At 43.4% G+C, this 23,821-nt stretch overlaps 1 protein-coding gene across 9 annotated transcripts in view; it reads left to right on the top strand.

Moving 5' to 3' along the window:
- Window positions 1-23,821, top strand: part of DMD (dystrophin) — a 7,616,828-nt gene that overhangs the window by 3,068,986 nt on the left and 4,524,021 nt on the right. For all 9 annotated transcript variants that reach the window (XM_069639082.1, XM_069639084.1, XM_069639079.1 and 6 more), the window contains one exon: window positions 8,372-8,500. In XM_069639082.1, the coding sequence (XP_069495183.1) occupies window positions 8,372-8,500 (129 nt within the window). The remainder of the gene's footprint in view (window positions 1-8,371; window positions 8,501-23,821) is intronic.

Consider the following 23,821-nt stretch of genomic DNA (forward strand, 5'->3'; position numbering starts at 1 on the left):
AGATTTCGATTGTCCAGATTCGTTGGCACAAGGGTCGATATCCAGGCTTCGCTTATCTGGAACTCTTTCGCCCATGACCTTAGTAAAATGCAGTCCACAAAGGAGTTTAAAACAAGACTCAAGACTCTGCTTTTCAATTATCCACTTGACTAAGCATTGATTCACCCGTTCTCTTTATGCCACCTGTTTCTGTGCATTCTCTTGTTTGTCTTTCATGTGCGCTCCGAGGCCCTTGGGCGAGTGGCGCTTTACAAAAATTAAAATAAATACAATGATCAACAAGCAACCAGGGGAGAAAACTTTGTGGATCAGATCACCCAGTCTCAAGTAGGGAAGAACCATTCCTTGAAGAGGAGGATCTTGAGCTCCACATTGTTCTCCCCTCTTAGCTTGCAAAACATATTTCAATCAGGCAGTGAAGGGATACGCTACTACATACCTTCCACCATAGGGACAAACATTTACAGGAGAAGATACCTAGCCCCTTTGAGAAAAAAAAAAAACACAAATGTTTAATTATTGACATTTCTGTGCATTTCCCATCATGGGACAGTAGCACTGTAAATGACTTCTGTCCCTTATGCATTTCCATTCCTCAAGGGAAGGATGACATGCATTTCTAAATTTTACAAAAATCTGAAACGGGGGTATTTTTTGAATTTCAGAAATATGGCATGCAGTGATGTTAGTTACAACACTCAGTATTCTTGTAGGAATACAAAAGTGTATGCATCCTCTTAGGCTCCCCTAACCTCTCGGTCGAACACCCTAAACACAGTAATAATCACGAGGCTTGATTTGCCCTGTCTCGAACAAGAAACAGAATCACATCTATCAACCACAGGCGGCCCTCCCCGGAAAAAGAATAATTTCATTGTTTGAAATATGATCTTCCATTCACAGGGGCCAGCACTCTGTACTGCAAAGCACTAACATTTACTTCATAGCATGGAAGGAAGTACGGTTTTCACTGTGGTATGGTAATATTCAGATATTTCCACCTTAAAGTGAAAACTCCAAATACCATTGCTGTGAACGTATTATCTATAGGTGTTATCTGTAAGGTGCCTTAAAACACTACCTCACATTTAAATATAGCGATATATATTGTATGAATTGGTTTTAATAACGGCTTATTTAACAATTCCCACACTATAAAAATGTTCAGTGACATCACAATATCTGTCGCACCATAGATTTCATCTCAAACATATCATTTATCTTGAAAAGGTGTCCTAGCTTGCCTGTTTTCTAATATGCAGGGCCGAGAGGATAGCTCAGGGGCAACGCCCATGTCTTGGAAGTCCTTAGAGACTGGTCTCTGGAATGTATTAATTATGCAAAGATAAGTTTTGATCTCTATTTTAGCATAATACAAATGTCATCTTACATTCTCTGCCTCAATATTTCGGTTTTAAAATATTAAATCAAAACTGTTGAGGAGGTGAAACTATTACATTATTTTAGGATGTCTGTTCTACTATGGGAACTTCCTATGTGAGTACCCATACTTACCCTGAGGCCTTGGTCCAATTATGCCTTTGGTAAGGAAACATTATCTTTGAACTGCCCTTTGACCCCAAAAATACGGACCGATGTCACAGCGTGTTTATCCTCACACCCAACTCATGGGACAGTCTGAATTGGTGTGTATGGTTCAATGTTGCATATATTTTAAAGTTAGGGGGATGTTATGAAATATAAAAAGGGCATCACGCTGAATGTGCATTCTGGACATGTTGGGCAAATATACATATCTGTGGTCATTATTATGTTCCCTACATGATCTTTTGTTCTATGCTGGAACACTGACTACTGTTATTTGACACTTCAAAGAGTGTAATAGAGGTGTACTATACTCGAATACCTTTAACATGGTAATTCTAGGTTTTGAAACATGCTTGGCTCTGTAAAAGAAAAGTGTAACAGTTTGCTTATGACTAAAATATACACTCGAAGTTATAGAAGTTTTACTTCGACATTAACCTCTGCACTATTATAATAAGAGATCACTTTCAATGTTGGTAAAAATAACCATTTATTTTCTTTTAATAACTATTGTTGTAGAAAACAAATCAGACGCCCTCCCTATACTCAAGCTGGGCAGGCTCTAGAAAATGCTCACTTGACAACATGACTAACCACATAGAAAGAGATTCAGTGCTAAATCTATGTATGATAGGCCAGGTAAAGTTAGTTTATGTATTGTTCATAGTGGGTTTATGTTTGCTCCCTCAAAACTCTTAGATATCATACTGAAAGGATTGGTTCCTCCACTTTTCACTTAAACCAGGGTTATCCAACTGCAGGCTTCCAGGGCTGAATCCTGACAGGTTTTTAGGATACCATTAATTAATATTCATGAGATAAATTTGAATGCAATGTTTCTTAATGTATCAACATTATTTTCATGAATATTGATGAGGGATATCCTAAAATCCTGTCAGTCACCCAGCCCACGAGCCTGGAGTTGGAACACCCTGGGTCTTAAACAATTAAGTGCTAACATTATATGATAATGATCATTCCCACTTCAACGATAATCTCAAAACCACCAGGTGGGTTTTTCTGAGCACAGAACGCTTCCCGTTACAATGTTTTTCCACACTTCTACAACAGAAGCAGCAAACTATGTGGCGTTTGCAAAATAGTTAAAAAACCTTTCTTTCCCTCAAGCAACCCGTGAGCTTAAAGGCTCCCCTCATTTCAGTTCTACGATTCTTCTGCAACAGAATTCATCTTTAATGTAGGTGACGTGCTTACAAAACGCATGAAAATATTTATGGTCAGTTCTGCTTTGCATGATATCGAGCTGTACCATAAAATAAAATGCCTCTTGTGAACTTAAATGACTTTAAGGACATTTTCAATAGTAAGACATGTGTGTAGTTACTAACAAAGCAGAGGCCCACATAAGATTTCTGCAGAACTACACCCCTTTTTTTCTGATTTACAACATAAGCCTCTACTTTATCACAGGGCTATGTCTAACATTAAGTGATATTAACAGTTATGTCAGAATATGGATTGTATTAGTGGAGGGCAAGTGTCATGTTTTCAAGTGTCAAGTTTCCGAATTCACGTTTTAGCTATTACATACCATGACAAAATATGGTACCTTAGAACTGGTTCTAAAATACTACTTTATTCAAACAAAAAAGCACATTTTTCAAAAAAGCAATCAACAGCGAGACAACACGTCTAAAGACTTCGACAAAAATATGGCACGAGATTCTTTCGATTTTCACTAGAGCAGGGAAGCATGGTGCATTATTTAGAATAAATTGCGAAGTTAAACATTCTTTTAAAAAGTGAGAATGGTTTCCCTTAATCTAATGGTGTTACACGTTCTTTAAAGTTAATTCAATTCTGCCATGATACTTAATTGTTAGAGGCATTTTGCTTTGTTTTTCTTAGATTGATGCCTGTATTGAGAGAACTTCAAAACAACTCTGGAATTAAACATCTGGAGCGCTTTCCCCTTTTCTGTCTAAAAACAAGCACAGCTAATGAAAATGGTGCTCACGCCATCTGCCAGAAGATTGTGTTAACATTTTGTTGAAAAGTGTAGAACCAAATACTAAACTGGTGGATAAATGAGATCCGAACCTTTCTTGATGTTCAAAAAAGTTAATATTTATCATGCCTTTCATCTATTCATCATTAGTCATCATGTCAGTATCCTTTTACTATTTTTGAAATGTTCGTTCTGCATATCGCTTAGGTAAGTCTCGTTTAGTTTCCTAGAGCGAGAAAGATCATTGCAAGGTGTGCATGATACAGACGCTTGAGTAGGGCCCCATTTAGGTTAAGCAAATGGCACACTGGGCTAGATTGAAGGATGTGACAGAAGACACATGTAGCCTGATAGCTGGACTTTGTTCAATGGAGGCAATCTAGGCCATGTTCCTGGGATGGTAGCTGTGCAGAAGAGTTACAGGGCCGGACACTATCACACTGGATATCGTTATATCTCAAAACGATAACTAGATGTGTTCTGTACATTGACCTGAGACATTTGCTAGTGGAACCCCAGAGCCTCCAAGTTTGCCAGTATCTAAATGCTAAGATTTGGTCAACCAAATGGCTCAGTAGTGTGATGGAGTAATGTCCTAACAATGTCCCAGTGCACTCTGTCTACACACTATAGTCAGAAACGGGGGTTCAAAGTTACGATGTTACCTGTTACCTAGTGTCAAGACCCTGTAAGTGCCATTGCAGCGTTCCCCAGACTCACTCTCACTATGGCAGTAGGTGATGCCTGAAATCCCTTCTTTATTACCAGTTTCTAGAAGGAGAAGGGTATCTTTCCCTCCACCAACTGGGCAGTTAAACTGGAGAAATACACACCCTGCCTATTTAGTAGTCAGCCTCACAAACAGCATCTTTTACCCCCCCCAAAAAACAATGATTGAACACCTTGACAGTCAAAAGAAAAGCATAGAAAGCTGAAACAAGAAACCACAATTTCCACAGAATCAACCCATCAGAAGCCCACCATAACCAGGGAGAGAGAAAGAAAGGAGTCCATCCAAGCAAGCACATAAAGCATATGGACCTCTCTGTCTAACCCAACCAGAAACTACACATCTGTAAGTTTGCCCATTATTTCCCAACATAAAAATATTCTTTTTTTTTTTTTAAAGTTCCATAAAGGTTCTCCAATCTAAACATTTTCATTGTGCAATTTGTTAGAGATGTACCCTAAAATTGTCCCACAAAGTATGGATATTGGGCTCAACATTAATAATGGCAAGCAGTGGCATGCAAAGCTTGCCTAAGTTACAATGTTGCTAAAAAGACGCCTCAATTGCAAGCGTCCATTAGAAGGCTGAGCTAATATATGACAGATGCTCATGTTAGAATATTGTCACTCACATATTTAAGGAAAATCCTCACATAGCGTCACAATCCGTTAATTTCTAAATTCATTGCATGAGAAAGTAACCAAAATACAGTGAAACCTGCAAAAGAAAAAACGTGGGAGGATCACTACTGGACAAGAAAATGTTGCAGCATGAAAGTAATATTTTTAAAAAATTGGACAGCATTTCTGAAGATGTTTTCTGGGATGAAGGGCATGATTGTCCACAAGAGAGAATGTTGGTGCCAAGACGTTTGTGTCTTCCTTTCTTTGTGCTGTCACAACGCTAGGCGTCTGTCGATGTTGAACCCCAGGGACTTGACAAGTGGCCAGCTGATGTGTAAAGTCGTCAAGGTTCACAACAGAGTGCCAGAAGCTAAAAGAGAGAAAGAAGCAAAGCGATGGAAACAACGCTCAGGAGAGAGTCAACACAGGGCTACACGACTACAAAGTAATAGCACTATATAGTGTCAAAGTATAAACATGCATATACCCAGAGAGACAAGAACCAAGACTAAGATTACTAGTTGTGTAGCCGGGTATATTACTAATCCAAACACTAAGGGCTCCCAGTCAAACATTACCAATCTTTAATAAATTGTGCTACTTAAATAGATTCCAAAACCTGTCTACTTGTATGTAAAGAACTACTCTAAAAACATATATCATTGAAATAATTATGTAGGCTGTTTAATAATACCAGCATCCATCAAATAAATACTCACAAAACTAGACAAGATGTGACAAATAAGACAACCATACATCTCTGACCCTCACATTGTTTAACAGATATTCACAACCATGAAACAAGGTTTTCGTGGCAACTAGGTGTGAGGGAGAATTCTCATTCTATGGCTAATTTCCCTTACCTATAGAGTCCCCCAGCGGCTTTGCTGGATTTGAAGGGTTTGTTTTTTTCTCCTGCTAAGAGTGAGACTCTTTTTCCCACTCTTAGACATTTTTTTGCTATGTTTGTTCGAGGCTATTTGTGTGTTTAATGTCTATGGGGTTTCTCTCACCTCCATAGGAACCATCTTTATCCACATTTGTTACACAGCACCCTCCGTGCAGTGACACAGGGGTGTCGTAGCAACCCCCAAACATAGACTCCATATCCTGGGACTGACTACTGTCTCCCAGGGAATGTAAAGCCCCCATTGACTTTACTAGTCAATTGTTGTGAACTAAACCAGTACAACCCATCTTACTATGGAGGTACTGAGAAGGGTTAATAGTTTTTCCCTTATGTTCATTTTCGAGAGGGTACCGTACAGTCCCTCTCTCAAAAGTTTCTGGTTGGTGGCAGTGGTTACTACCGTAAATATTCAACCACAAATATTTCCCTATGGGATTTTCCCATTGTTCGAGGCTACCACCTTTTCTGACAGCCTCTAACATACCGCTGGTGTATTTTAATATTAACTTTACTCCAGCAGGTTTTATTTGTCAGAGCTTTAATATAACTTCTTTCTCGTGTCTTTCTCTAAACTCCTAACCCAGGTCAGGGATCCTTTGTTCGTCCTTTTGGCGGGCTTCTGCCAAGAAGCCCTATTTTCAGCGCCACTGAGTCTGGGGTGGGTCCATTGTGTGGGAGGGGAGTTGGATCCCTGGACAGGGTTGCCTCAGCAACCCATGTCACACTCTATCCTGATAGGCTGGAGGGTCTCCCGCCAAGATGACCACTCCACTGTGTGAGTGACAGCTAGGCTGTATGAATGGGGCTCTTTTTGCATAAAAGCAGGGTCCTGAGGACTGGAAGAGCAAGAAGTCTCCACTGGAACTAAGAAGCTGAAGAGGAGAGAAGCCAAAGACATCTGCAACAACTGAACTACTGGTGAAGCTCTGCTGCAGTGTCTCACCACTTTTCTCCACACAACGAGAGAAGATCTTCATCCGTAAGAGCCTTCTTCCCTTGAGCTGATGGGGCCAACCAGTTTGCCAATCGCCTTCCCGGACCTGCTTTGGTTGAATCGCCAGGACCCTGTACTCGGAGTCCAGATAGCCAGGCACCCATCCACCAGGACCACGATTTAAAGGAGCATACCTTTTATTTGTCGGGCAGCACCACGGCTGGTTTCATCCCTGGGTAGTGCAGTAACTTGAACCTTCCTCCACGACGAGAGCCTCTCTTCCTCTGCTGGATCCCCCGAACTGCAGGAACTACCAGGAACAACCCCCACCGCAGGAGCCACTTCTTAAGTTTAAAGGTACATTGTTCCGCCAGGCCGCCCTTTCTGCATGGTAGAGTTAAAGGTGTTTTAAATCCTTTATCTACCAGTTGGGTTGGCCGCCCCCTCTCTTAATATTGTCTTTCACCTTTTGCATCCACCTTTTCAAAATCGTTAACCAAAGACTTGACTGCAGCTACAAGAACATTTTGCTCCTGGGCCCTTGCCCTGTACCACTGACTCTGGCACAGGCCTACTGAATCTGGCTAAATTTGTTAGAACTGCCGTCACTAGATTGCTTCTCAACTAGAACTGTGTTGGTGCATCTACTTCTTATAACCACCCCTTCCTTCCCAATTTTAAACCTTGTGAAGTGCCATTTTGCTCGGTTTTCATTTAAGTATTTGCTATACTGATGTACTGCCTTGCCTAAAACTGGTTCACAAACTCCTGGGAAGTGTTGCTGAGGGCTATAAGAAGATATTTCTATATGACTTGTGTTTTCCCTCCCTTGTAAGAAATTGCTAGAGTGCCGTTCGGTTTTCACTGTGCCATTTTGCTCAGTTTTCACTCTTGCTCAAACTTGTCTACAATTTAACTAGGGAGTTGTGTATACTTTCTTTGACTGAATTTAACTTCCTTAAGAATTGGGATAAATGTGTTTTATTAGTAGTGTATAAAATAAATATATATTCCTTTTTAATACCAAGCTTTGGCCAGTGTTTCCTTGTTCCAAAGTGCTGAAGCCCTATTGTGTAAACCCTGAATACTGCTCATCTCCCTCTTGAGATAAGTCTGACTGCTCAGCCACAGCTACCAACTAAATCTTTGTGGTACAGACTGATACCAAAGGGAATTTCTTGCTCTCACCTGTAGTCCTCATCTTTTGTAGTGCTCCCTAATGGAACTGCACCGGATTCTGCCTAGTACTAGGCATATGCATTTGAGACAGGGAAATGCCACATTAGCCTTATGTGTTGCTGTCCTCTTGTTTGGACATTGCTAACAGGAAAGGGAAACTTGATATATGGGTTGATATATCCTAAATGAAATTGTGTCAACTTCATGCTGCTTCTGTAGTGTAACTTACTCCATTAATAATATTAATCAATTGCCATCTTCTTTGTTATGGGAACTATCCATCTATTGATTAGGAATGTAATTACCTTGTTAAATATCATTTAACAATGCAATTAGGATACAGATTTATATTTAACATTAACATTGGGCATTCTCAATATTCTAATGTTAGACTTTTATTTTATTTGTCACGTTGAGGTGTATTGCAAAATATTGACTATCTTCTGTGAGAAATACCCTGTCATTTTCTTGAAAACAGGAATACAAACAACAAATGGAAGCTTACGATCAAAGCGTAGCAAATATTACCAGCTGGATGCATCGCACAGAGGTATTACTGGATGAGTCTGAGAAGCAGAAACCGCAGAAGAAAGAAGATACTCTCAAGGTAGCACATATGTGTTCTTTAATAAGGGCAAGCAGTTATGCGCTTGACTTTAATCTATTTCTTCTGTCCATTTAGCTTCATAATGGTACAATGTAAATATAAATTACTTATTTTAATTATTATTTTGCTGATATAACTTTCTTGTATTTGAATACAGTAAGCACTTGAGCCAACAGGCTTTTTCGTTCGCCAAACTTACTTAGCATTACTGCACTCTGTTCACATTTCTTCCATTGTAAGAAGTACTTAATTTTAAATGTTTAAAGAAAAACATATCAGGTTTTAGTTTAAACCGCTTCCTCTAGGGGAATTGAATGAAGTGAGGGGCATGTTTATTTCATGTAAGACATTCTATATATCTTGTCTGTGGGTTGATCACACTTGGTGAGCAGAGAGATATGCTGGACCAGATGATATCTCATAGCATATTCACCCCATTTTCAGGCTTTGTTCTTCTCTACCCAATATGTGTTCACACACTTAAGATGTTAAGGTGGCATGCTCTGTCTCACAGCAAAACAAGTGTTTCCATCTCTCTTTTTTCAACTATTTCCAAGCATGGATTTTACTTAAGCTGTCCTCTACCTTCTGAACAAACCCCAGCCTCCAAACTAGAATCTGGCAACTAAGGATGGGTGAATATTTTCTGGAGTGCAGTTATAGTGCACAACGGAGAGGGAACTGCACTAAGAGTACTAGGGGTGCACCCAGGAATATTACCAATAAAGGCATGCTGATCGAATTGATTCCAAAACCAGCTTAACTTGTTTGATATAATGACACAAAACATGTAATTGAAAAGTGAATTAATTAGTTACGCTGTTTATAGTACCAACACCCATCACATAAATATCCATAGAACTAAACCATATGTGACAAATGACACAACCATACGCCTGTGATCCTAACTATTTGTATACAGAAAACAAGTGAGACCGCTCATTAACAAGTTGTAGCAATATTGTCTATTGACCAGTTTCTGTATTATTTCATCAAAATGCCTAATTTTGGTTGTTTCACATGTAAAGTCAATTCCCAGTGGGATGTTCCCTTTCACCTTTACTGAACGGCTGCCCAGAGTAGTACCACAAGGTACTTCAGGCAGAGAGGCAGGCGAGCATGCCAGAGAGCATACCATCATGTCCTCCTTATGATTGACATTAGCAACTTTCAGCAATTAAACAATGCTCTAAACAAGTTTGAATCAGATACAACTCTTAGATGGCTGACTCAACCTGGCCATTTCCCTGCATTTATCACTGTATATTCATGGGGGAAAGGTCCCCATACTCCCAAACAATGCTCTCCCACTTCTTCCCTAAACCCCAAAATAAAAACAAACTAACCCCACCCCCCTACAAATGCTTTAAGAAATGCAACAAAACGGCCCCAACGAGTTGGCCCATACACCATACAAGATGGGCTGGTACCACGAGTTTCTATTAGCCACCCCTAATTTGGCTTTACAACATAATTGTCTAAAGTTCGATGAACGCCTAGCTGAGTTAAAGGATGATTCTAGAAATAATAGGTAAATCCCTAACAAACAATTGTTAAGCTACGAATAACCTTAAAGAGTTGCTCTGTGGGTGCTCTCTGCATCTCGAATGGATCTGCAGATTTAACATAAAAGTGTTAAACCTACTCTTAAGTCTTTCCCTAGCAAATGTTAAATAGTTGAGAAACATACAGTTCAAATCTACCCTCTGTTAGTCCTTTAGCATCCATGCTAGACCTACTCAATAACAGAACAGTTCTTCAAGTGGAGTCACGTTCCCTCAAATAATGTATTCATTCACCTACTCTTGCAAAGTCCATCCCCTTTCTAAAAACGAAACCTATGTCAAACCCCTTCCTGGGCAGTCCCCTCATGGGAGTACTCATGGATTTGCCTTACACGGGGCTTCTAAACAGCATAGCTTTGTTAGTCCGCCCCACAGACTTTAGTTTTTCTTTGACACATCCAACTGTCAGGTTTCTTCAGGAGTCTTCCAAGTGTCTCTCAGTTCTTACCATGTCTCCGCAACTTTGTATTCCCTCAGCGTTCTCTCCGGTCTCTCCATGACTTGTGATTCAATGGATATTTCTCCCCCCTCATCGAGAGTCTTTCTCCCCCCTAAGTGAGTGCATTTCTTAGACAAATGACAATCTCTCCCTCTTGCCAAGGGTTTTTCCTCTGCAGCATTTTCAAGGAACAGGCTACACTGCAAGCCTTACCACTGCTATCACGGTTATTTATTTTATGTATTTATTGGGTTTTTATAATGCGCCGATACAGCAACTGGTGTTTCAAGGTGCCACAAGACAAAGAGGGGAAGGGGGACACAGAAGAAGAAAACCAAAAAACGGTCTACCATGCCTTGCATCATTTGGATCGTGCAAGTGTAGTAACAAGAAGGGCAGGGAGTGGGGAGGAAGGGGTACTGCCGGTCAAAGCGGAATGCGCTAATGCTAAGGAGGGAAGGAAGTGCAGGTCGGACAGGCAAGTGTGCAATACTGAGGAGGAAGGAGCAATGAGGGGAAGAGGGGCCCTGGGTTCGGTGAGGCCAGGTGGACAAGTGCCAGGGGAATGCAGAGAGTGCAGGGGAAGATCTGCATGCTAAGTGCGAGGAAGTGGCTGTATGCAGGCCCAGCCAGGCTAGTGCAAGGGGAGGGAGCCCAAAAGGGCAAGTGCAGATCTGTGGGGGGTCTGGAGAGATCCTGTGCTGGGGTAGACTGGTCGAAGAGGGCCTGGTGCCCTGTGTGAATCAGAAGGAGCTAGGCATCCAGTCAACATTAAGCAGATGGGGATATTAGCAGGGGAGGGGGAGAGGTAAGAGAGAAGAGAAATGGAGGGTTTTGAGAAGCTTCCAGAACTTAAGGAGATCTGGCTAAAGTCTGAGAGGGGCTGGAGGCCATTCCAGAAGGAGGCACCTCAAGGAGAGATCTACCCCCCCACTCTCTGCTTGGAAAAATGTTTCATCTGCAGTGAATTGGAGCTAGAAGAGCAAAGGGCTCTAGCAGGGAGGTATTTAGGGAGAGAAAGTTTGATGTAGTGGGGTCCCAGGCCTCACAAAGCCTTGTGGATGATGCAAGGCTATTAAATTTGATCCTTGCAGCAACCGGGAGCCAGTGGGGAGATTATAGGGCTGTAGAGACTCAGTCCCTAGGCTTGAGGCCAAGGATACATTTTGCAGGCCTATTCTAGAATAGTTGAAGGGGGCAAAGGGGTAATTTAGGTAGAATGAGTATGAATCTTTTGCAGTAGTCCAGACTAGAGAGGACCAGACCTCTGGAGACAGGTGAGGAAAGTGAGAATGCCTCTGAGGAGGTGAAGCTGGAAGTGGGCCTTCTCAGCAAGGTCTGTGGTGTGAGGAGAGAGAGCAGTCAAAGATTGTTCTTCACAAGAGGGTGAGGGAGGCCAGGGAGGGCGGCCAGAGAGTAGGAGGGAAGGAGGTAGCTGGGGTCCCAATGAGAAGGATCTCAGTCTTAGTGGCATTATGGAAGATATCGTTTGCAGCACGCTGTGCCTGAATAGCTGTCAAACAGTTGGGATTCAGAGGAGAAGAAAGGAGGCACTGGAGGGAAGCTTAAAGGACTGCAGTGTTTCATCCGCATTACACTGGAAGTGAGTAGAGAAGGCAGAGATCAAATGAGCAAGAGTGGCATGGTAGATGATGAATATCCACGGGAAGAGGATAGAGCCCTGGGTGACACTGCATGAGGAGAGTCTGATGGGGGAGAGAAAATGGCCCAGTTGAACTTGGAATGGTCGGTCAGAGAGGAAGGAGGTGAACCAGTCCAGTGCCAGGTCCATGATGCCAAGGGTATCACAGAGCTGGTTTATAACAGTGGCATAATTGACCGTATCAAATGCAGAGGAAAAGTCAAGAAGGATGAGAACGGAAGGAGAGTTGGAATAAAGATTTGAGAGCAAGTCACCACGGGTGTTCGGGAGTGCAGTTTCCATGCCTCAGGCTGTTCTGAAGCCAGTCTGGTGATCGCAGAGACAACCAGCAGATTCGGTGTGGCAGATCAGCTGGTTAGATGGCCAGCTTCTCCAAGAGTGTATCCAGGAAGGGGCTAATGGAGATAAGGTGGTAGTTAGCTGGGCAGGGGGGGTCGACAGAAGGCTTTTTGAGGAGAGGGTGCACAAGGGAGTGCTTGTAGAGTGGCGGTGAGGAGCCAGTTAGTGAGTGGGTCCTCTCCTTGGATCCTTTCTACCATCCAGCTCTCCAAGTAGAATGTCAATTATTCCATTGCTAGACCAACTGTTGCACAGCTGATACAATTTGCCCAACCTCATCCATGGTAGTAGTCTCCATGTGTATCCAGGAAGTGGATGAAAGCATGTTTACTTCCCGTCTAAATTCCTCCTGTATTGGCCTGCACCATCTTCTGTTAAAAGGCTGGGGCCAAAGTTACTTTTCTTAGCAGTTCTTCCAGTGTAGCGTTTGTTTTACTATACATAGGGCCTCATCACAAGTTGGGCGGTAATGACGGCGCTAATAGCGCTGGCGTTATCTGCCTTACCGCCAAATCCACTGGCGCTATTAGCGCCAGATCACGGGTTTGGCGGAACAGGAAATCCCCATTCCCCAATGAGCACATTCGGGAATGCCCCATTTCCCATTGGGCTCAATGGGGAAATTTCGTGCTCTTACCGCCGGCGGATTTCCCGCTGGCGGTAAGAGTGCGAAATTTCGGCAGATTTCCCCCCAGCTAATAGCTGGGGGAAATCAGCCGAAGCCGTGATTTGGCGGACCCTTAAATGTGGTGGTAATAGCGCTACCGCCACATTTAAGGGTTACTGCCAAACTCGTGATGAGGCCCATAGTCTGATTGGTTGGTTTTCACACAAGGCTTTGTTTGAATTTTAAAGTTGCTATTACCTAGTTTTGAGCATTGCCCAGCATTGATTGATGGATTAAATTGGTTAATGGTTGGTGCTGAGTCTTTAACGTGGAGAGAACTCTGTGCCGCTTTGGATTACCTATGTCCTGTGTTTATCAAGCTCTTGTGGTATTGAAAGCTTGTCAATATGTTGACCATGCTCAATTGAATAGGGAATGTTGAAACAAGAGGCTCGTAGTTGAGCCTTCGGAGACTACTGGATGTCAATGTCTCCAAACAGCCCCCAGCTATTCACCACTCCACAATGTAGTGTGAGGGGTCATAAATGAAAAATGGACACAAAGTGGCCATGTTTTTGGTTGAAGACGTTTATTAAATGAATTGGGTTGGATAAATGGCTCTCTGTCCCTGCACCAAGAGGATTTTCCCTACCTACAACCAGAAAACAAGTAACTGCCTGTGTCAGGATGTTAGAAATCAAAGATTGCCCTTGTGTCCAAACATTCTATCCTGACAGCCACATTACAAATAAAATAATACAGTGAACAGGGAAATGTCTTTCAACTGATGCATGCAAAAAGTGTTCAAAAATAAAATAGAAAACTCCAAAGTAAATGTTCTCCAGGATTAAAAGATCTCGGTTCCAGAGGGGACTTCTCTTCCCCTGGATTCTGCAATGGTGTAAGAATGTCTTTTGGACTAACACTTCTTTGTGTCTTTCTTGGCCCACAACAATCCTGTTAGGTATAAAGCTTTTATTTCGTCTTCAACAAAAGTTCTTTCTATGCTCAACAAACACTGCCTTGTCTTGTTCTTTCACATAGGTTTGCAATTTGCTGGTTTACTCCCGTGCCCGGACTCTTCATGCACTTCCAATTGCCTGGTGTACTCTCCTGCCAGCACTTCTCATATACTTGCAACTTCCTGGTATACTCTCCTGCCAGGATCCCTCTTGCACTCACAACTGCCTGGTATACTTTCCTGCCAGACTTTTTAGATAGTTGAAGCTTCCTGGTATACTCTCCTGCCAAGGTTTCTTGCCTGGGTCATGTTTGCCAGGACTTCCCTTCTTTTATTTTCAATTGGCTGGTGTATGCTTTCCAGGATTTTCTCATGTGCTATAGTTCCTCTTTATAACCAAGTAGCATATACCCCTCTTGGCTTTGTGTATCTATTGTTCTCATTTAAGCTTCCCCCACATTTATATTAACTTCTTACTGGGATTCGGGTTGGCACTCTGCCCTTTCACTCAATGTAAAAAATAATTGTAGTTTTTCACTGTCTGTATTTTTACATCTCTTTGGCATGGTCGTCAAAATGCCTCGGTGTCCCCACTATGCTCTGGCGGACTCACCAGCTCTGTGTGATGTATTCGATCTTGCTCACATGGCGTTCCCCTGCCGCATGCTCAGTAGTCAGGGCAGCTCTGTTGTTTCTCCAGCCTCTCTTGCGGCTCCGTTCCTGCAGGCTGGCATCTCTTCGGCTCCGAGTAAGACCACGCTGCTTCTCTTGGCTGCCAGATGACTGGGGTTCCTCTTGTGGTTCCCAGCATCTCCACGGCCCACCTATCTTACATCACAGTTCTGTCCTCATCTGTTTGTGAGCTCCTTCGCTCCACCACAATGACTCACACCTCCAGCTTCTGCACACTGGCTCATGCCTTCAGCCTGCGCACACTGGCTCGTGCCTCCAGCCTTGCACACCACTCTGTGCCTCCCACTTCTGTACGGCTTCGCTGGAGAAGCCACATCTTCTCCTGAGCTGCCACAGCTGCTGCTTCGATTACCATTTTTAAAAGTCCCACATACATGTGTCAACATCCAACAACTAGCACGCTCATTAAGCTTGTTGCTCTGCATCAATTCCTTCATCCTCCTCATCTCAGTCCTCAGGTAGTTCTGGGAAATGAAGTCCAGTGATGGTTTCTGATGTTTAGCAGTTGGAAACTCATTCTCACTAATTCCACATGACAATTCAGTTCCAAAAAAGGAGAATTGCCGTTTGCTCTTTTTAGACAAGATTTGGCAGGTTGATCTGAATTATATGGGGACAAATACTGTTTACTTTCCTAAGGGGGAGGGCTGATATATGGTCATAGGTCATCAGGGTGTGTGAGAGGTCAGAAATGAGAGACAGACACAAAGTTGTAATGTTTTCAACATTAGACATTTTATTAAATTAAAGGGGTTTGCTAAAGGACTTTCTGTCCCTATCCTAAAGAGAGTTTCTCAACATAGAAAACTAAAGTTAAAGATCAGTCTGTGTCTTGTCATTAAAATTATTTAAACAATCCCTGTGTCCAAAACATATCTGACCCTCACACTTAAATAAACAAGTAAAGGTGCAAAATAAATATTTCTGATTTCTACTTAATAAAAAGTGCATGTAAATCAAGTATTAACATTCAACAAATAATTATCGGACCCAGGAAGGGGGTGCCCTTCACCTGGATACTTTCAGTTAGAATAACATGTGTCCTTCTGAAAGCCTGATTCTTTAAGAGTAGTTACAATGTCTCTTTCCTAAAATGCTTTGTTAAGAATGGCAAAAAAGTGTCTTTTTCCAAATAATGATTCCACATACAATGTAGAAATGTCTTTTCCCACAACACTATTTGGAGGATAGCAAGGATGATTTCCTGGTATACTCCCCAGCCAGGAATCATTCAATTGATTCTTTAGGTCTCCGGCCACTTTCACTATATCTCTTTCTTTCATAGGCTTTATTGATAACCTGGTATACTCCCCTGCCTGCTCTGGATCTTACAGATCCACTGGTCTACTCAACCACCAGGCAATGCTTGCTCCAAATTTCCCCAAATTGACATTTCATGTAAGGAGACAGGTACACATTTTGCCTTTTAACCTCTTCATTAGTATCTCTTGGCTTGTGGCAATGCTCGTTTCAATTTTCCCCAAATTGATATTTCATATAAGGAGATTTGTGCAACCGTTGCCTTTCCAATCTATTTGGTCAGTATTCGAAATAGTTATACAATTGTTCGTAACTGGCACGTTCCGGGATCCCCAACTTCTCTGGCCCGACTCACTGGTGTAACATGTAACTGCAGCAAAGTTCTATCTTTGGGAAGGCTTCCCCTGTCATGCAGACCCTCGTTTGGTTCTCATATCGGCTTCACAACTACTTGCTGATGGAACCGAGGCAGCCCCACAGGACGGCATCTCCTGCAGCCTCGCAGTGGCTGTATGCCTTCCAGCGGTCCTTCCACGGCACCCTCTGCACATTCACCTGACTCCCGTTCCTCTGGTAAAGCATGCTTCCAGGCAGTTGCCTGTAAGTGTTTGGCTCTCCCAGCACAACTTGTCTTTGTGCGTCTGCTTCTGCTGTTCGTTACACTTCTGCAGCTCTACTCTCCTCTCTTTAATTGCTGGTGTTCCTCAAGTTTAAATGTCCCGCACAGCTGATTGTTAGTATGACAACTAGTCTGCACATTTAACGTGCTGTTTCCTTCAATCCACATCGAATCATTCCTCCTCTTCCTCGTCTCAGTACTAGAGGCTTTGTGGGAGTTGGAGTCCAAAGGAATTTTAAACTTTTTAAAGTTATGTTGCTTTACATCTTTGTTTAAAAATAACCATCTGAAACAGGAGATGTTAAATGTATTTTATGGGTGTTATGTATATATGAGGAGTGAATGGTGTTCTATCTAGGATGTTTGACAAGAAGGGGTTTTAGGGTTTACAACTGGAGGGATTTGAATAAGGACAACATACCATCAGGAACTCTGGAATTATAGGGTCTTCTTCACATGAAAGGGAAGAATGCTGTGTTTCTCCTGATGGGGCCACCACGTCTCCCCAACAGCCATCACTTTCCATGTGATCCTTCCAAATAATACCACCTTCAGTGTCAGTATTAGGTAGCGGCTGCCTTCCCCTGGCCACATCGGAGGACACTTTAGGCTGGGATTTATTGATGACTCATAGGATTCATCACAGGTGATGGCCATCAAAGGGTCTTCCTCATGGGAAAATGGTGATACCGTGCCTTATCCAATTAACCCATGACATGTACCTAGTGGCTATCTCCTCCCATGTGATCCTCCCTCATGCAGCTGCCCCCAATGTCAGGATCAGGTGTAGGGGCTGCCGTCCCGTGGCCACATGAGCGGAGGTCACTGCCAGGAAAATAGCGACAAGCCCATCGGATTCAGCACAGTTGTCACGCCACGTTGGAGACCGGGGTCCGCCGCGCCCGCTCTCCCTGTCACCTCCTGGCGAGTCTACCCGCGCTTCCGCGCCTGGGGGCTCGCCAGAGGGACAGCGTTGGGTGTCGGGGCCGGAGGGCCACGGCGCATGCGCGGGAGACCTCTGTCTCGTTTCCGCGCATGCGCCGTGGACTGGGCTCGAGTCCTAGGAAGGGCTTGCCTTCCAGGACTCGCTTTGAGTATGCCGGTGCCCGGAGGTGAAGTGGCTTGCATTTCATGCCTCACAGGCGCCGGCGACCCATAAAAGGAGCCGCAGATCAAGGCAAGCCGCGTCTCAACGCGGTTTGCTTCGTTCTGTGAGCATTCCTACATGGGCTGCCTGCTACTTACCTGAGCCCACCCTGGGCTGCCTGCAACTTACCTGAGTCCACTCTGGGCTGCCTGCTACTCATCTGAGTTCCTCCCTGGGCCTGCCAGCATACCTTACCTGGGATCTCCCTGGGCCTGCCAGCATACCTTACCTGGGATCTCCCTGGGCCTGCCAGCATACCTTGCCTGGGATCTCCCTGAGCCTGCCAGCATACCTTACCCGGGTTCTCCCTGGGCCTGCCAGCATACCTTACCTGGGTTCTCCCTGGGCCTGCCAGCATACTTTACCTGGGTTCTCCCTGGGCCTGCAGCATACTCTACCTGGGTTCCCCTGGCTCTGCCAGCAACTTACCAGACTCAACTCAGGGCCTGCCGACATACTTTTACCTGGATCTCCCTGGGTCTGCCAGCATACACTTACCGGGGTCCCCTGTGATTGCTGCCCTAGGATTACCTTTCGGTCCCCTTCAGTTTGGTCACCTGTTCCAGCCTGGTTCCTTCCATTCGTGTCCGGCCTTACCCTCTACATCCGTTCCTGTGGACTAAGAATATATCTGCCACGCCGGAATCATTGACCTCCGCTTCAGTTCACATGCTTTTGGACTTGATTCCATCGGACTCCATCCTTGCCCGTGATCGGCAACAAGACTGTGGCCTCTCCTGTCTGTGCTTGCACAGTCCCTTCATCACGTTAATCAGGAGAGTGCTTTCCGTGACATTGGGAATCGACCCATCCTCCACCCAGTATCAGTTTTGGGTGGCGGAGAGGCTGGTCTCTCGTGCCACAAGCTCGTCTTTCGACTGGTTCCAGACTGGCGACCTCGGCAAGATCAAAGACCAAGAAACCAGGTACGCAGCCCTCTCGTGCTTCCCAACTTGACAACAGTAGACATTGTGCACCTGAATGCCAGGACAGATGATCATGCCTGCTGCTCTTGGTTGTAGGTACAGTCATCCTTTCCACCACAAGGTGGTGGGAAATAAACCAAGGCTGCATATGCCAGATGGATGCCACCAATGCCACTTGCAGTAGTTCAACCTCTTTCTCACACTGCCATCTCTACATCATTTTATGAAAAGGCCTTAATCTCCAGACAATCTGGCACTTACCTCCGCCACATAACTGGAGCAGGTTACATCACTGGAGCTGTCAGCATGTAGGCAGGTAGGCATATAGCACAGTGTGAGAAAGACATGGTGCTCAGAAGTAGAGACAGACACAATGATACAAGTTTCGAAAACCTTTATTCAAATAAATGGGGTTTGAAGAATGCCTAACTTGCCCTAAGTAGTCTCGACCAATACAATAAAGAAGACAAAATTGTCCAGAAGTCTGTCTGTCAAAAGTAAAGAATCTGTCTGTGGGCTTTCAATTCCATGAACTCTATTCAACTCGCTTTTCACGTCAGTGATACTTTGTTTAACTTTCGCATTTCAAAGAGATTTTCGACAATACAGCATTTCACATGACCACTTTGTTACTTTGTTTCATCTCAGTTCAAAACAATCAAAGCTTTCTTTCAACCCGTCTCGCTTCTTACCTTGCCTGCCACTTGGTAATCCTTTGCGCCATTACAAACTGGGCTATCTCATCACTTTGAACTCACCATCTGTACTTTAACAATGTGTCTTTCATGATCTTTTATCCAAGTTCAGGGTCTCTTCTCTCCTGCTCCTCCGATCTTCCTGGGCGGCTTCCCTGTCCCAGGGAAACTAGCAATCTCTTGGCAAAATGTTTGGAGAGATTAACCTGCTTCTCTGCTACCTTTGACAAACTCTTCCGGCTTCTTGGCTCGGCTCCCTTGCCAGCTTTCTCCTGCTTCAACCTGCAGCCTTGTAGCATCTCGGCATCCTGTTCTTTGAAGCCTAGTTCTCAATAACCCCTGCTCAGCTGCTCGCCATCTCTCCTGCTCTCCATCTCAAACTTGCCTTTGATTTCCTGGCTTTCCATGCTCCCTTTGTGAATCTGGGTTCCACCTTTCATACTTAGTTTGCTTCTCAGTTGGATTCAAGTGTTTGTGATGATCGTAGCTAAGTGCCTGGCTTCACCTGTCTTCATTAGAGGGACATTCATAGAGAAAATTCCTTTTGAGTGTATGTGTTCCATCGTAATGTTATTAAGACGGGAGAAGCATTGAGGCTCCTGGGAAAACCAGGGGTCTGGATTACAGTAGTCTGAGAGGATGTTGGGTAGGGCCTTATTTGAATGGGGGATACCATGGTTTACCCTCGGGTAATCCCTCCGCAATCCAAAGGGACCCTCCACCCAGGTGATCCTGCCTCGCTCCAACCCCCAATATCGGGTTCCAAAAGCAGATGAAAATTGAAACCCGGTATGCGTTTGAAGTGAAAGCTGGTTTGAAGTAAGATAAAAGGAAACGTTGTAGCAAGTTAAAATCTCCCAAGATCGCTGAAAGTAAAGGCATAAGATGCTGCAGAGTGGAGCTAGCAAAGTGGGAACAAAATGTCAAAATTAATGAAAATAAAAGCCAGAAAGAGAGACAGCCAAGAGGCCAAGTCTAAGTGAGACCGAACTATATTGTTAAACAAGAAAAAGAGGAGAAAGCTTAAAGAAAGTGAAAGACATTATGGTACTGGTAGCGAAACAACAAATTGAGAAAACATTAAAAAAATACCCATGAACTGTGAAACGAGCAATAATAAGAAACAGAGTAACAGAGTGGTCCTGTGTGAATCAACACATTATCAAAAGTCTCTGTGAAATAAAAGATCCCTGAAGTGAAGGGGAGCTATGTGAAGATCGAAGTGTGATCAAAGTAGAGCACCTAATTGTGAAAAACTGTCTTGAAGCTGGAAACAAAGTTATATTGTGAAACCAAGAAGAAAGAAAAAGGAAACAGAACTTCCCGGGTGCCAAGGGCACGTTTACACAAAAGTAAGCCAGAGTGCCAGCAGCACATTTACAAGAGAGCAAGTACTAGTGGATCTAACCTCAGGTGAGGGAAGCCTGAGCGTTCCGCTCCATCGCGTTGTTGAAACAGACCTATGTTAGGTTGAAAGTACTGCATTGTAAACTAAAACACAAGAAGGTTAATTGTTGATACTGAAGAGTAAGAAGGTTGGAGAAGGGAACCCCTCAAGTATTGAGAAAGCAAAGATGATGAGCCCATTGTGAAAGTGAACTTTGTGAAACTTGTTTTGGAACTGAACTTCTAGAAATCTTTTTAAGGAAGTCTATGAAAGTGAACTTTGGAAATCCTTTGGTGAACTGTTTAAATCTATGGAACTTTGATGATCCCAAGAGATCAACACTTGGGGAAGGGAGTTGTCAACCTGCTGCACTTCCTAAGCCATTCTGAGATTAAGTTGAATACACTCTTTTTATTTTACCTACATTTCCTTACACGTTTTTGTTGAGGCTTCGCATAGGTTTATGACACAGATTATTATTTTGATTTGACAGATTGCCTTGGACTATTTTGTTTCCTCTAATGGTGAAGACTACTTCCATTATAGCGCTAGGGACAGTTGGGAATTCTCCCAACCCTTTGCAATACCACAATAAAGGTTTTTGAAACTTGCATCACTTGTGTCTGTGTCCACTGTTGATACAATGCCTTCCTCACAGTGCACACTGTGCTTCATCCGGCCACAGAGTGAGGGAAGTCTTGAGGATTCAGTGGTGACTCTCAACACTGAATGGTGAGGCTGGACTCATCCTATTCAATCATGAAACCCCATAAGAAGATCTGGAACACAGCCAATTGCAACATTGTTGTAACTAGTTCCATATGTTGCTAAATATGACTGAAGGAGTGTTCAGTATTAGTTGGGCATGTCATATGCACAGACATATGTTTAAACAAATGGAATAAAGAGTGATACATGTCATTGTGTGACACAGTTCTCTTTTGAACATCCAGGAGATTGAGTAGATCAACATGTTTGCCTACGTCTGTTGAAATAGTAGATTATTTGTGAGGCATATTTTTAATTGAACAAATAAAAGAACCTTGATGTTAATGCTATTGACATTGAGGCAGAGACATGATTGACAAGGGACCGCACGATGCACGTGTGAGAAAATGGACGTATGCAGGTGTGAAATGAAGTGTCCATATGGTTCACATGATTGGTCCACATTGAAAAATATTGAGCACTGTAAGGGTGAGTCTGACACTGTGGTATTATGTTTGTGGGTAAAAACCTTTATATAAAAGTAAAATAAAAGGAAATCCCTATCTTGCCCTATTCCTATGAGGAGTTGCCTACCTCAACAAAAATGCTAAGGACTCTATAAGTATGTCAGTAAAAAAGAAATTCTACCTGTCCCTTACACTCTAAACTAAGTAAAGGCAACTGGGTCTCGTCTTGATCCAGGAGGTTCTCTCATTCTAGATACAGACTCAAAATGTTCAATTCTTGATAAGAAAACCCTATGTATACATCTTTAACTTAAAAGTTCCTGATCTTGAATGGTCCTTCACATGTATCCAAACACAGAATAAGATCCAATGGGGACTTGTCTCCCCTCTTCTTTCACCAATTCAATATCAAGGCTGTGGTTAACTGTCCTGCCAGGTTGGACTGTAGACACTTCTTACAACAAAATTCAGTTTCCAAACACTAAAGGGGGGGGGGGACTGTGGTAGTTTCCCCTATTCTTCTTCCAGTCCATCAATGAAGTGACCAGTCTGGCTTACTGTTTTGCCGGTCTTGCACTGTGAACCACAAAACAAATGTCCGAAGTCTCAGGGAGAGTCTCTTCCCCAGCTCACAAGTATAACATCAAGTCTCGGTCACTATCCTGTCAGACGTCACTGTAGATCTTCTTATTGCCAATCACAATTTCCAAATAATAGAGGGATTCTCTTCCCCTGCTTTCTTTCCAGTTCACAAAATGAAGGATCAAGTTTGGTTCACTATCATGCCAGACATGACTGTAGACTTTTGATTACAAAACAAAGTTCATAAATCTCAGGGGGGCCTCTTCCCCTCTCTTTTCTTTAGCTCATAAACATAGCATCACGTCTGGTTCATTATCCTACCAGACCTGACTGTAGACTTTCTGTTCACAAAACAAAACACTCACATATCTCCAGATCACCAATGTAGCATCAAGTCTGGTTTACTATCCTGCCAGGCTTGATTGCAGACTGCTTGTTCACAAAACACAGTTTCCAAATCTCCCCAGATTACCAATGTGGCCTCAAGTATGGTTCACTGTCCTGCCAGACTTGTTTGTATATCTTAGAGTTCCAAAAAGGGTTTCTCTCTTTGGCAAAGGGTCCCCTGCCCCTTGTTCTGGTTTACTGCCTCTTTCTTTCCTTTCTCTTTAGTCCCCAGATCCCTCTGGGTTGTTTCGGGATCTCCCTGACTTGTTTTACAATTGGTTTCTCCTCTCTGTGTGTCCATGACCCCTCAATGTTCTCTCTGGATCTCCCAGACTTGTTTTTTGACCCCGACCACTGATGATGTGTGTCTTCGCCCTGGTGTGGGTTTGACGCCTGTTTACTTCTTTTGAAGTTTTTGCCTGCTTTCATCTGGGTCCCAGGTTGTGGTATGTTGTGCTAGTGGGGCTCCAATCTTCATGAGGTTCCCAGACCCTGGTATTCTGTTTCTGTGGGATCTCTGCCCCTGTGTCATTCACAGTCCAATTGAACAGACCTGTTGTACTCTCCTGCCAGGTATTGTTCCACATAGGATGTTTTGTAATGTTTGTTTCAAACTATATAATTCTTTCGTTATCCCTTTCACCACTCGGGACCTTAGTGTTTGCCCTTTTAATCTATTATTCTCCCTCTGTATCCCAGTACCTGCCAGACCCTTTCACTACCTTCAAGTGTTCTAATGGGCTCCAGTGTACCCTGGGAGCAAAGTGGGGCATCTGTGCGGCTACAAAGTTCGGTGACCAGTCTTTGGTGGCTCCACAGCATTAGGCTCTCTCTCGCGTCCTCGGCTGCATTCCTTCTCCTTCTGCTTTGGCTTTG

This window comes from Ambystoma mexicanum, chromosome 7q (genome assembly GCF_040938575.1).
Source record: "Ambystoma mexicanum isolate Mex_15411 chromosome 7q, UKY_AmexF1_1, whole genome shotgun sequence".
NCBI lineage: Eukaryota > Metazoa > Chordata > Amphibia > Caudata > Ambystomatidae > Ambystoma > Ambystoma mexicanum.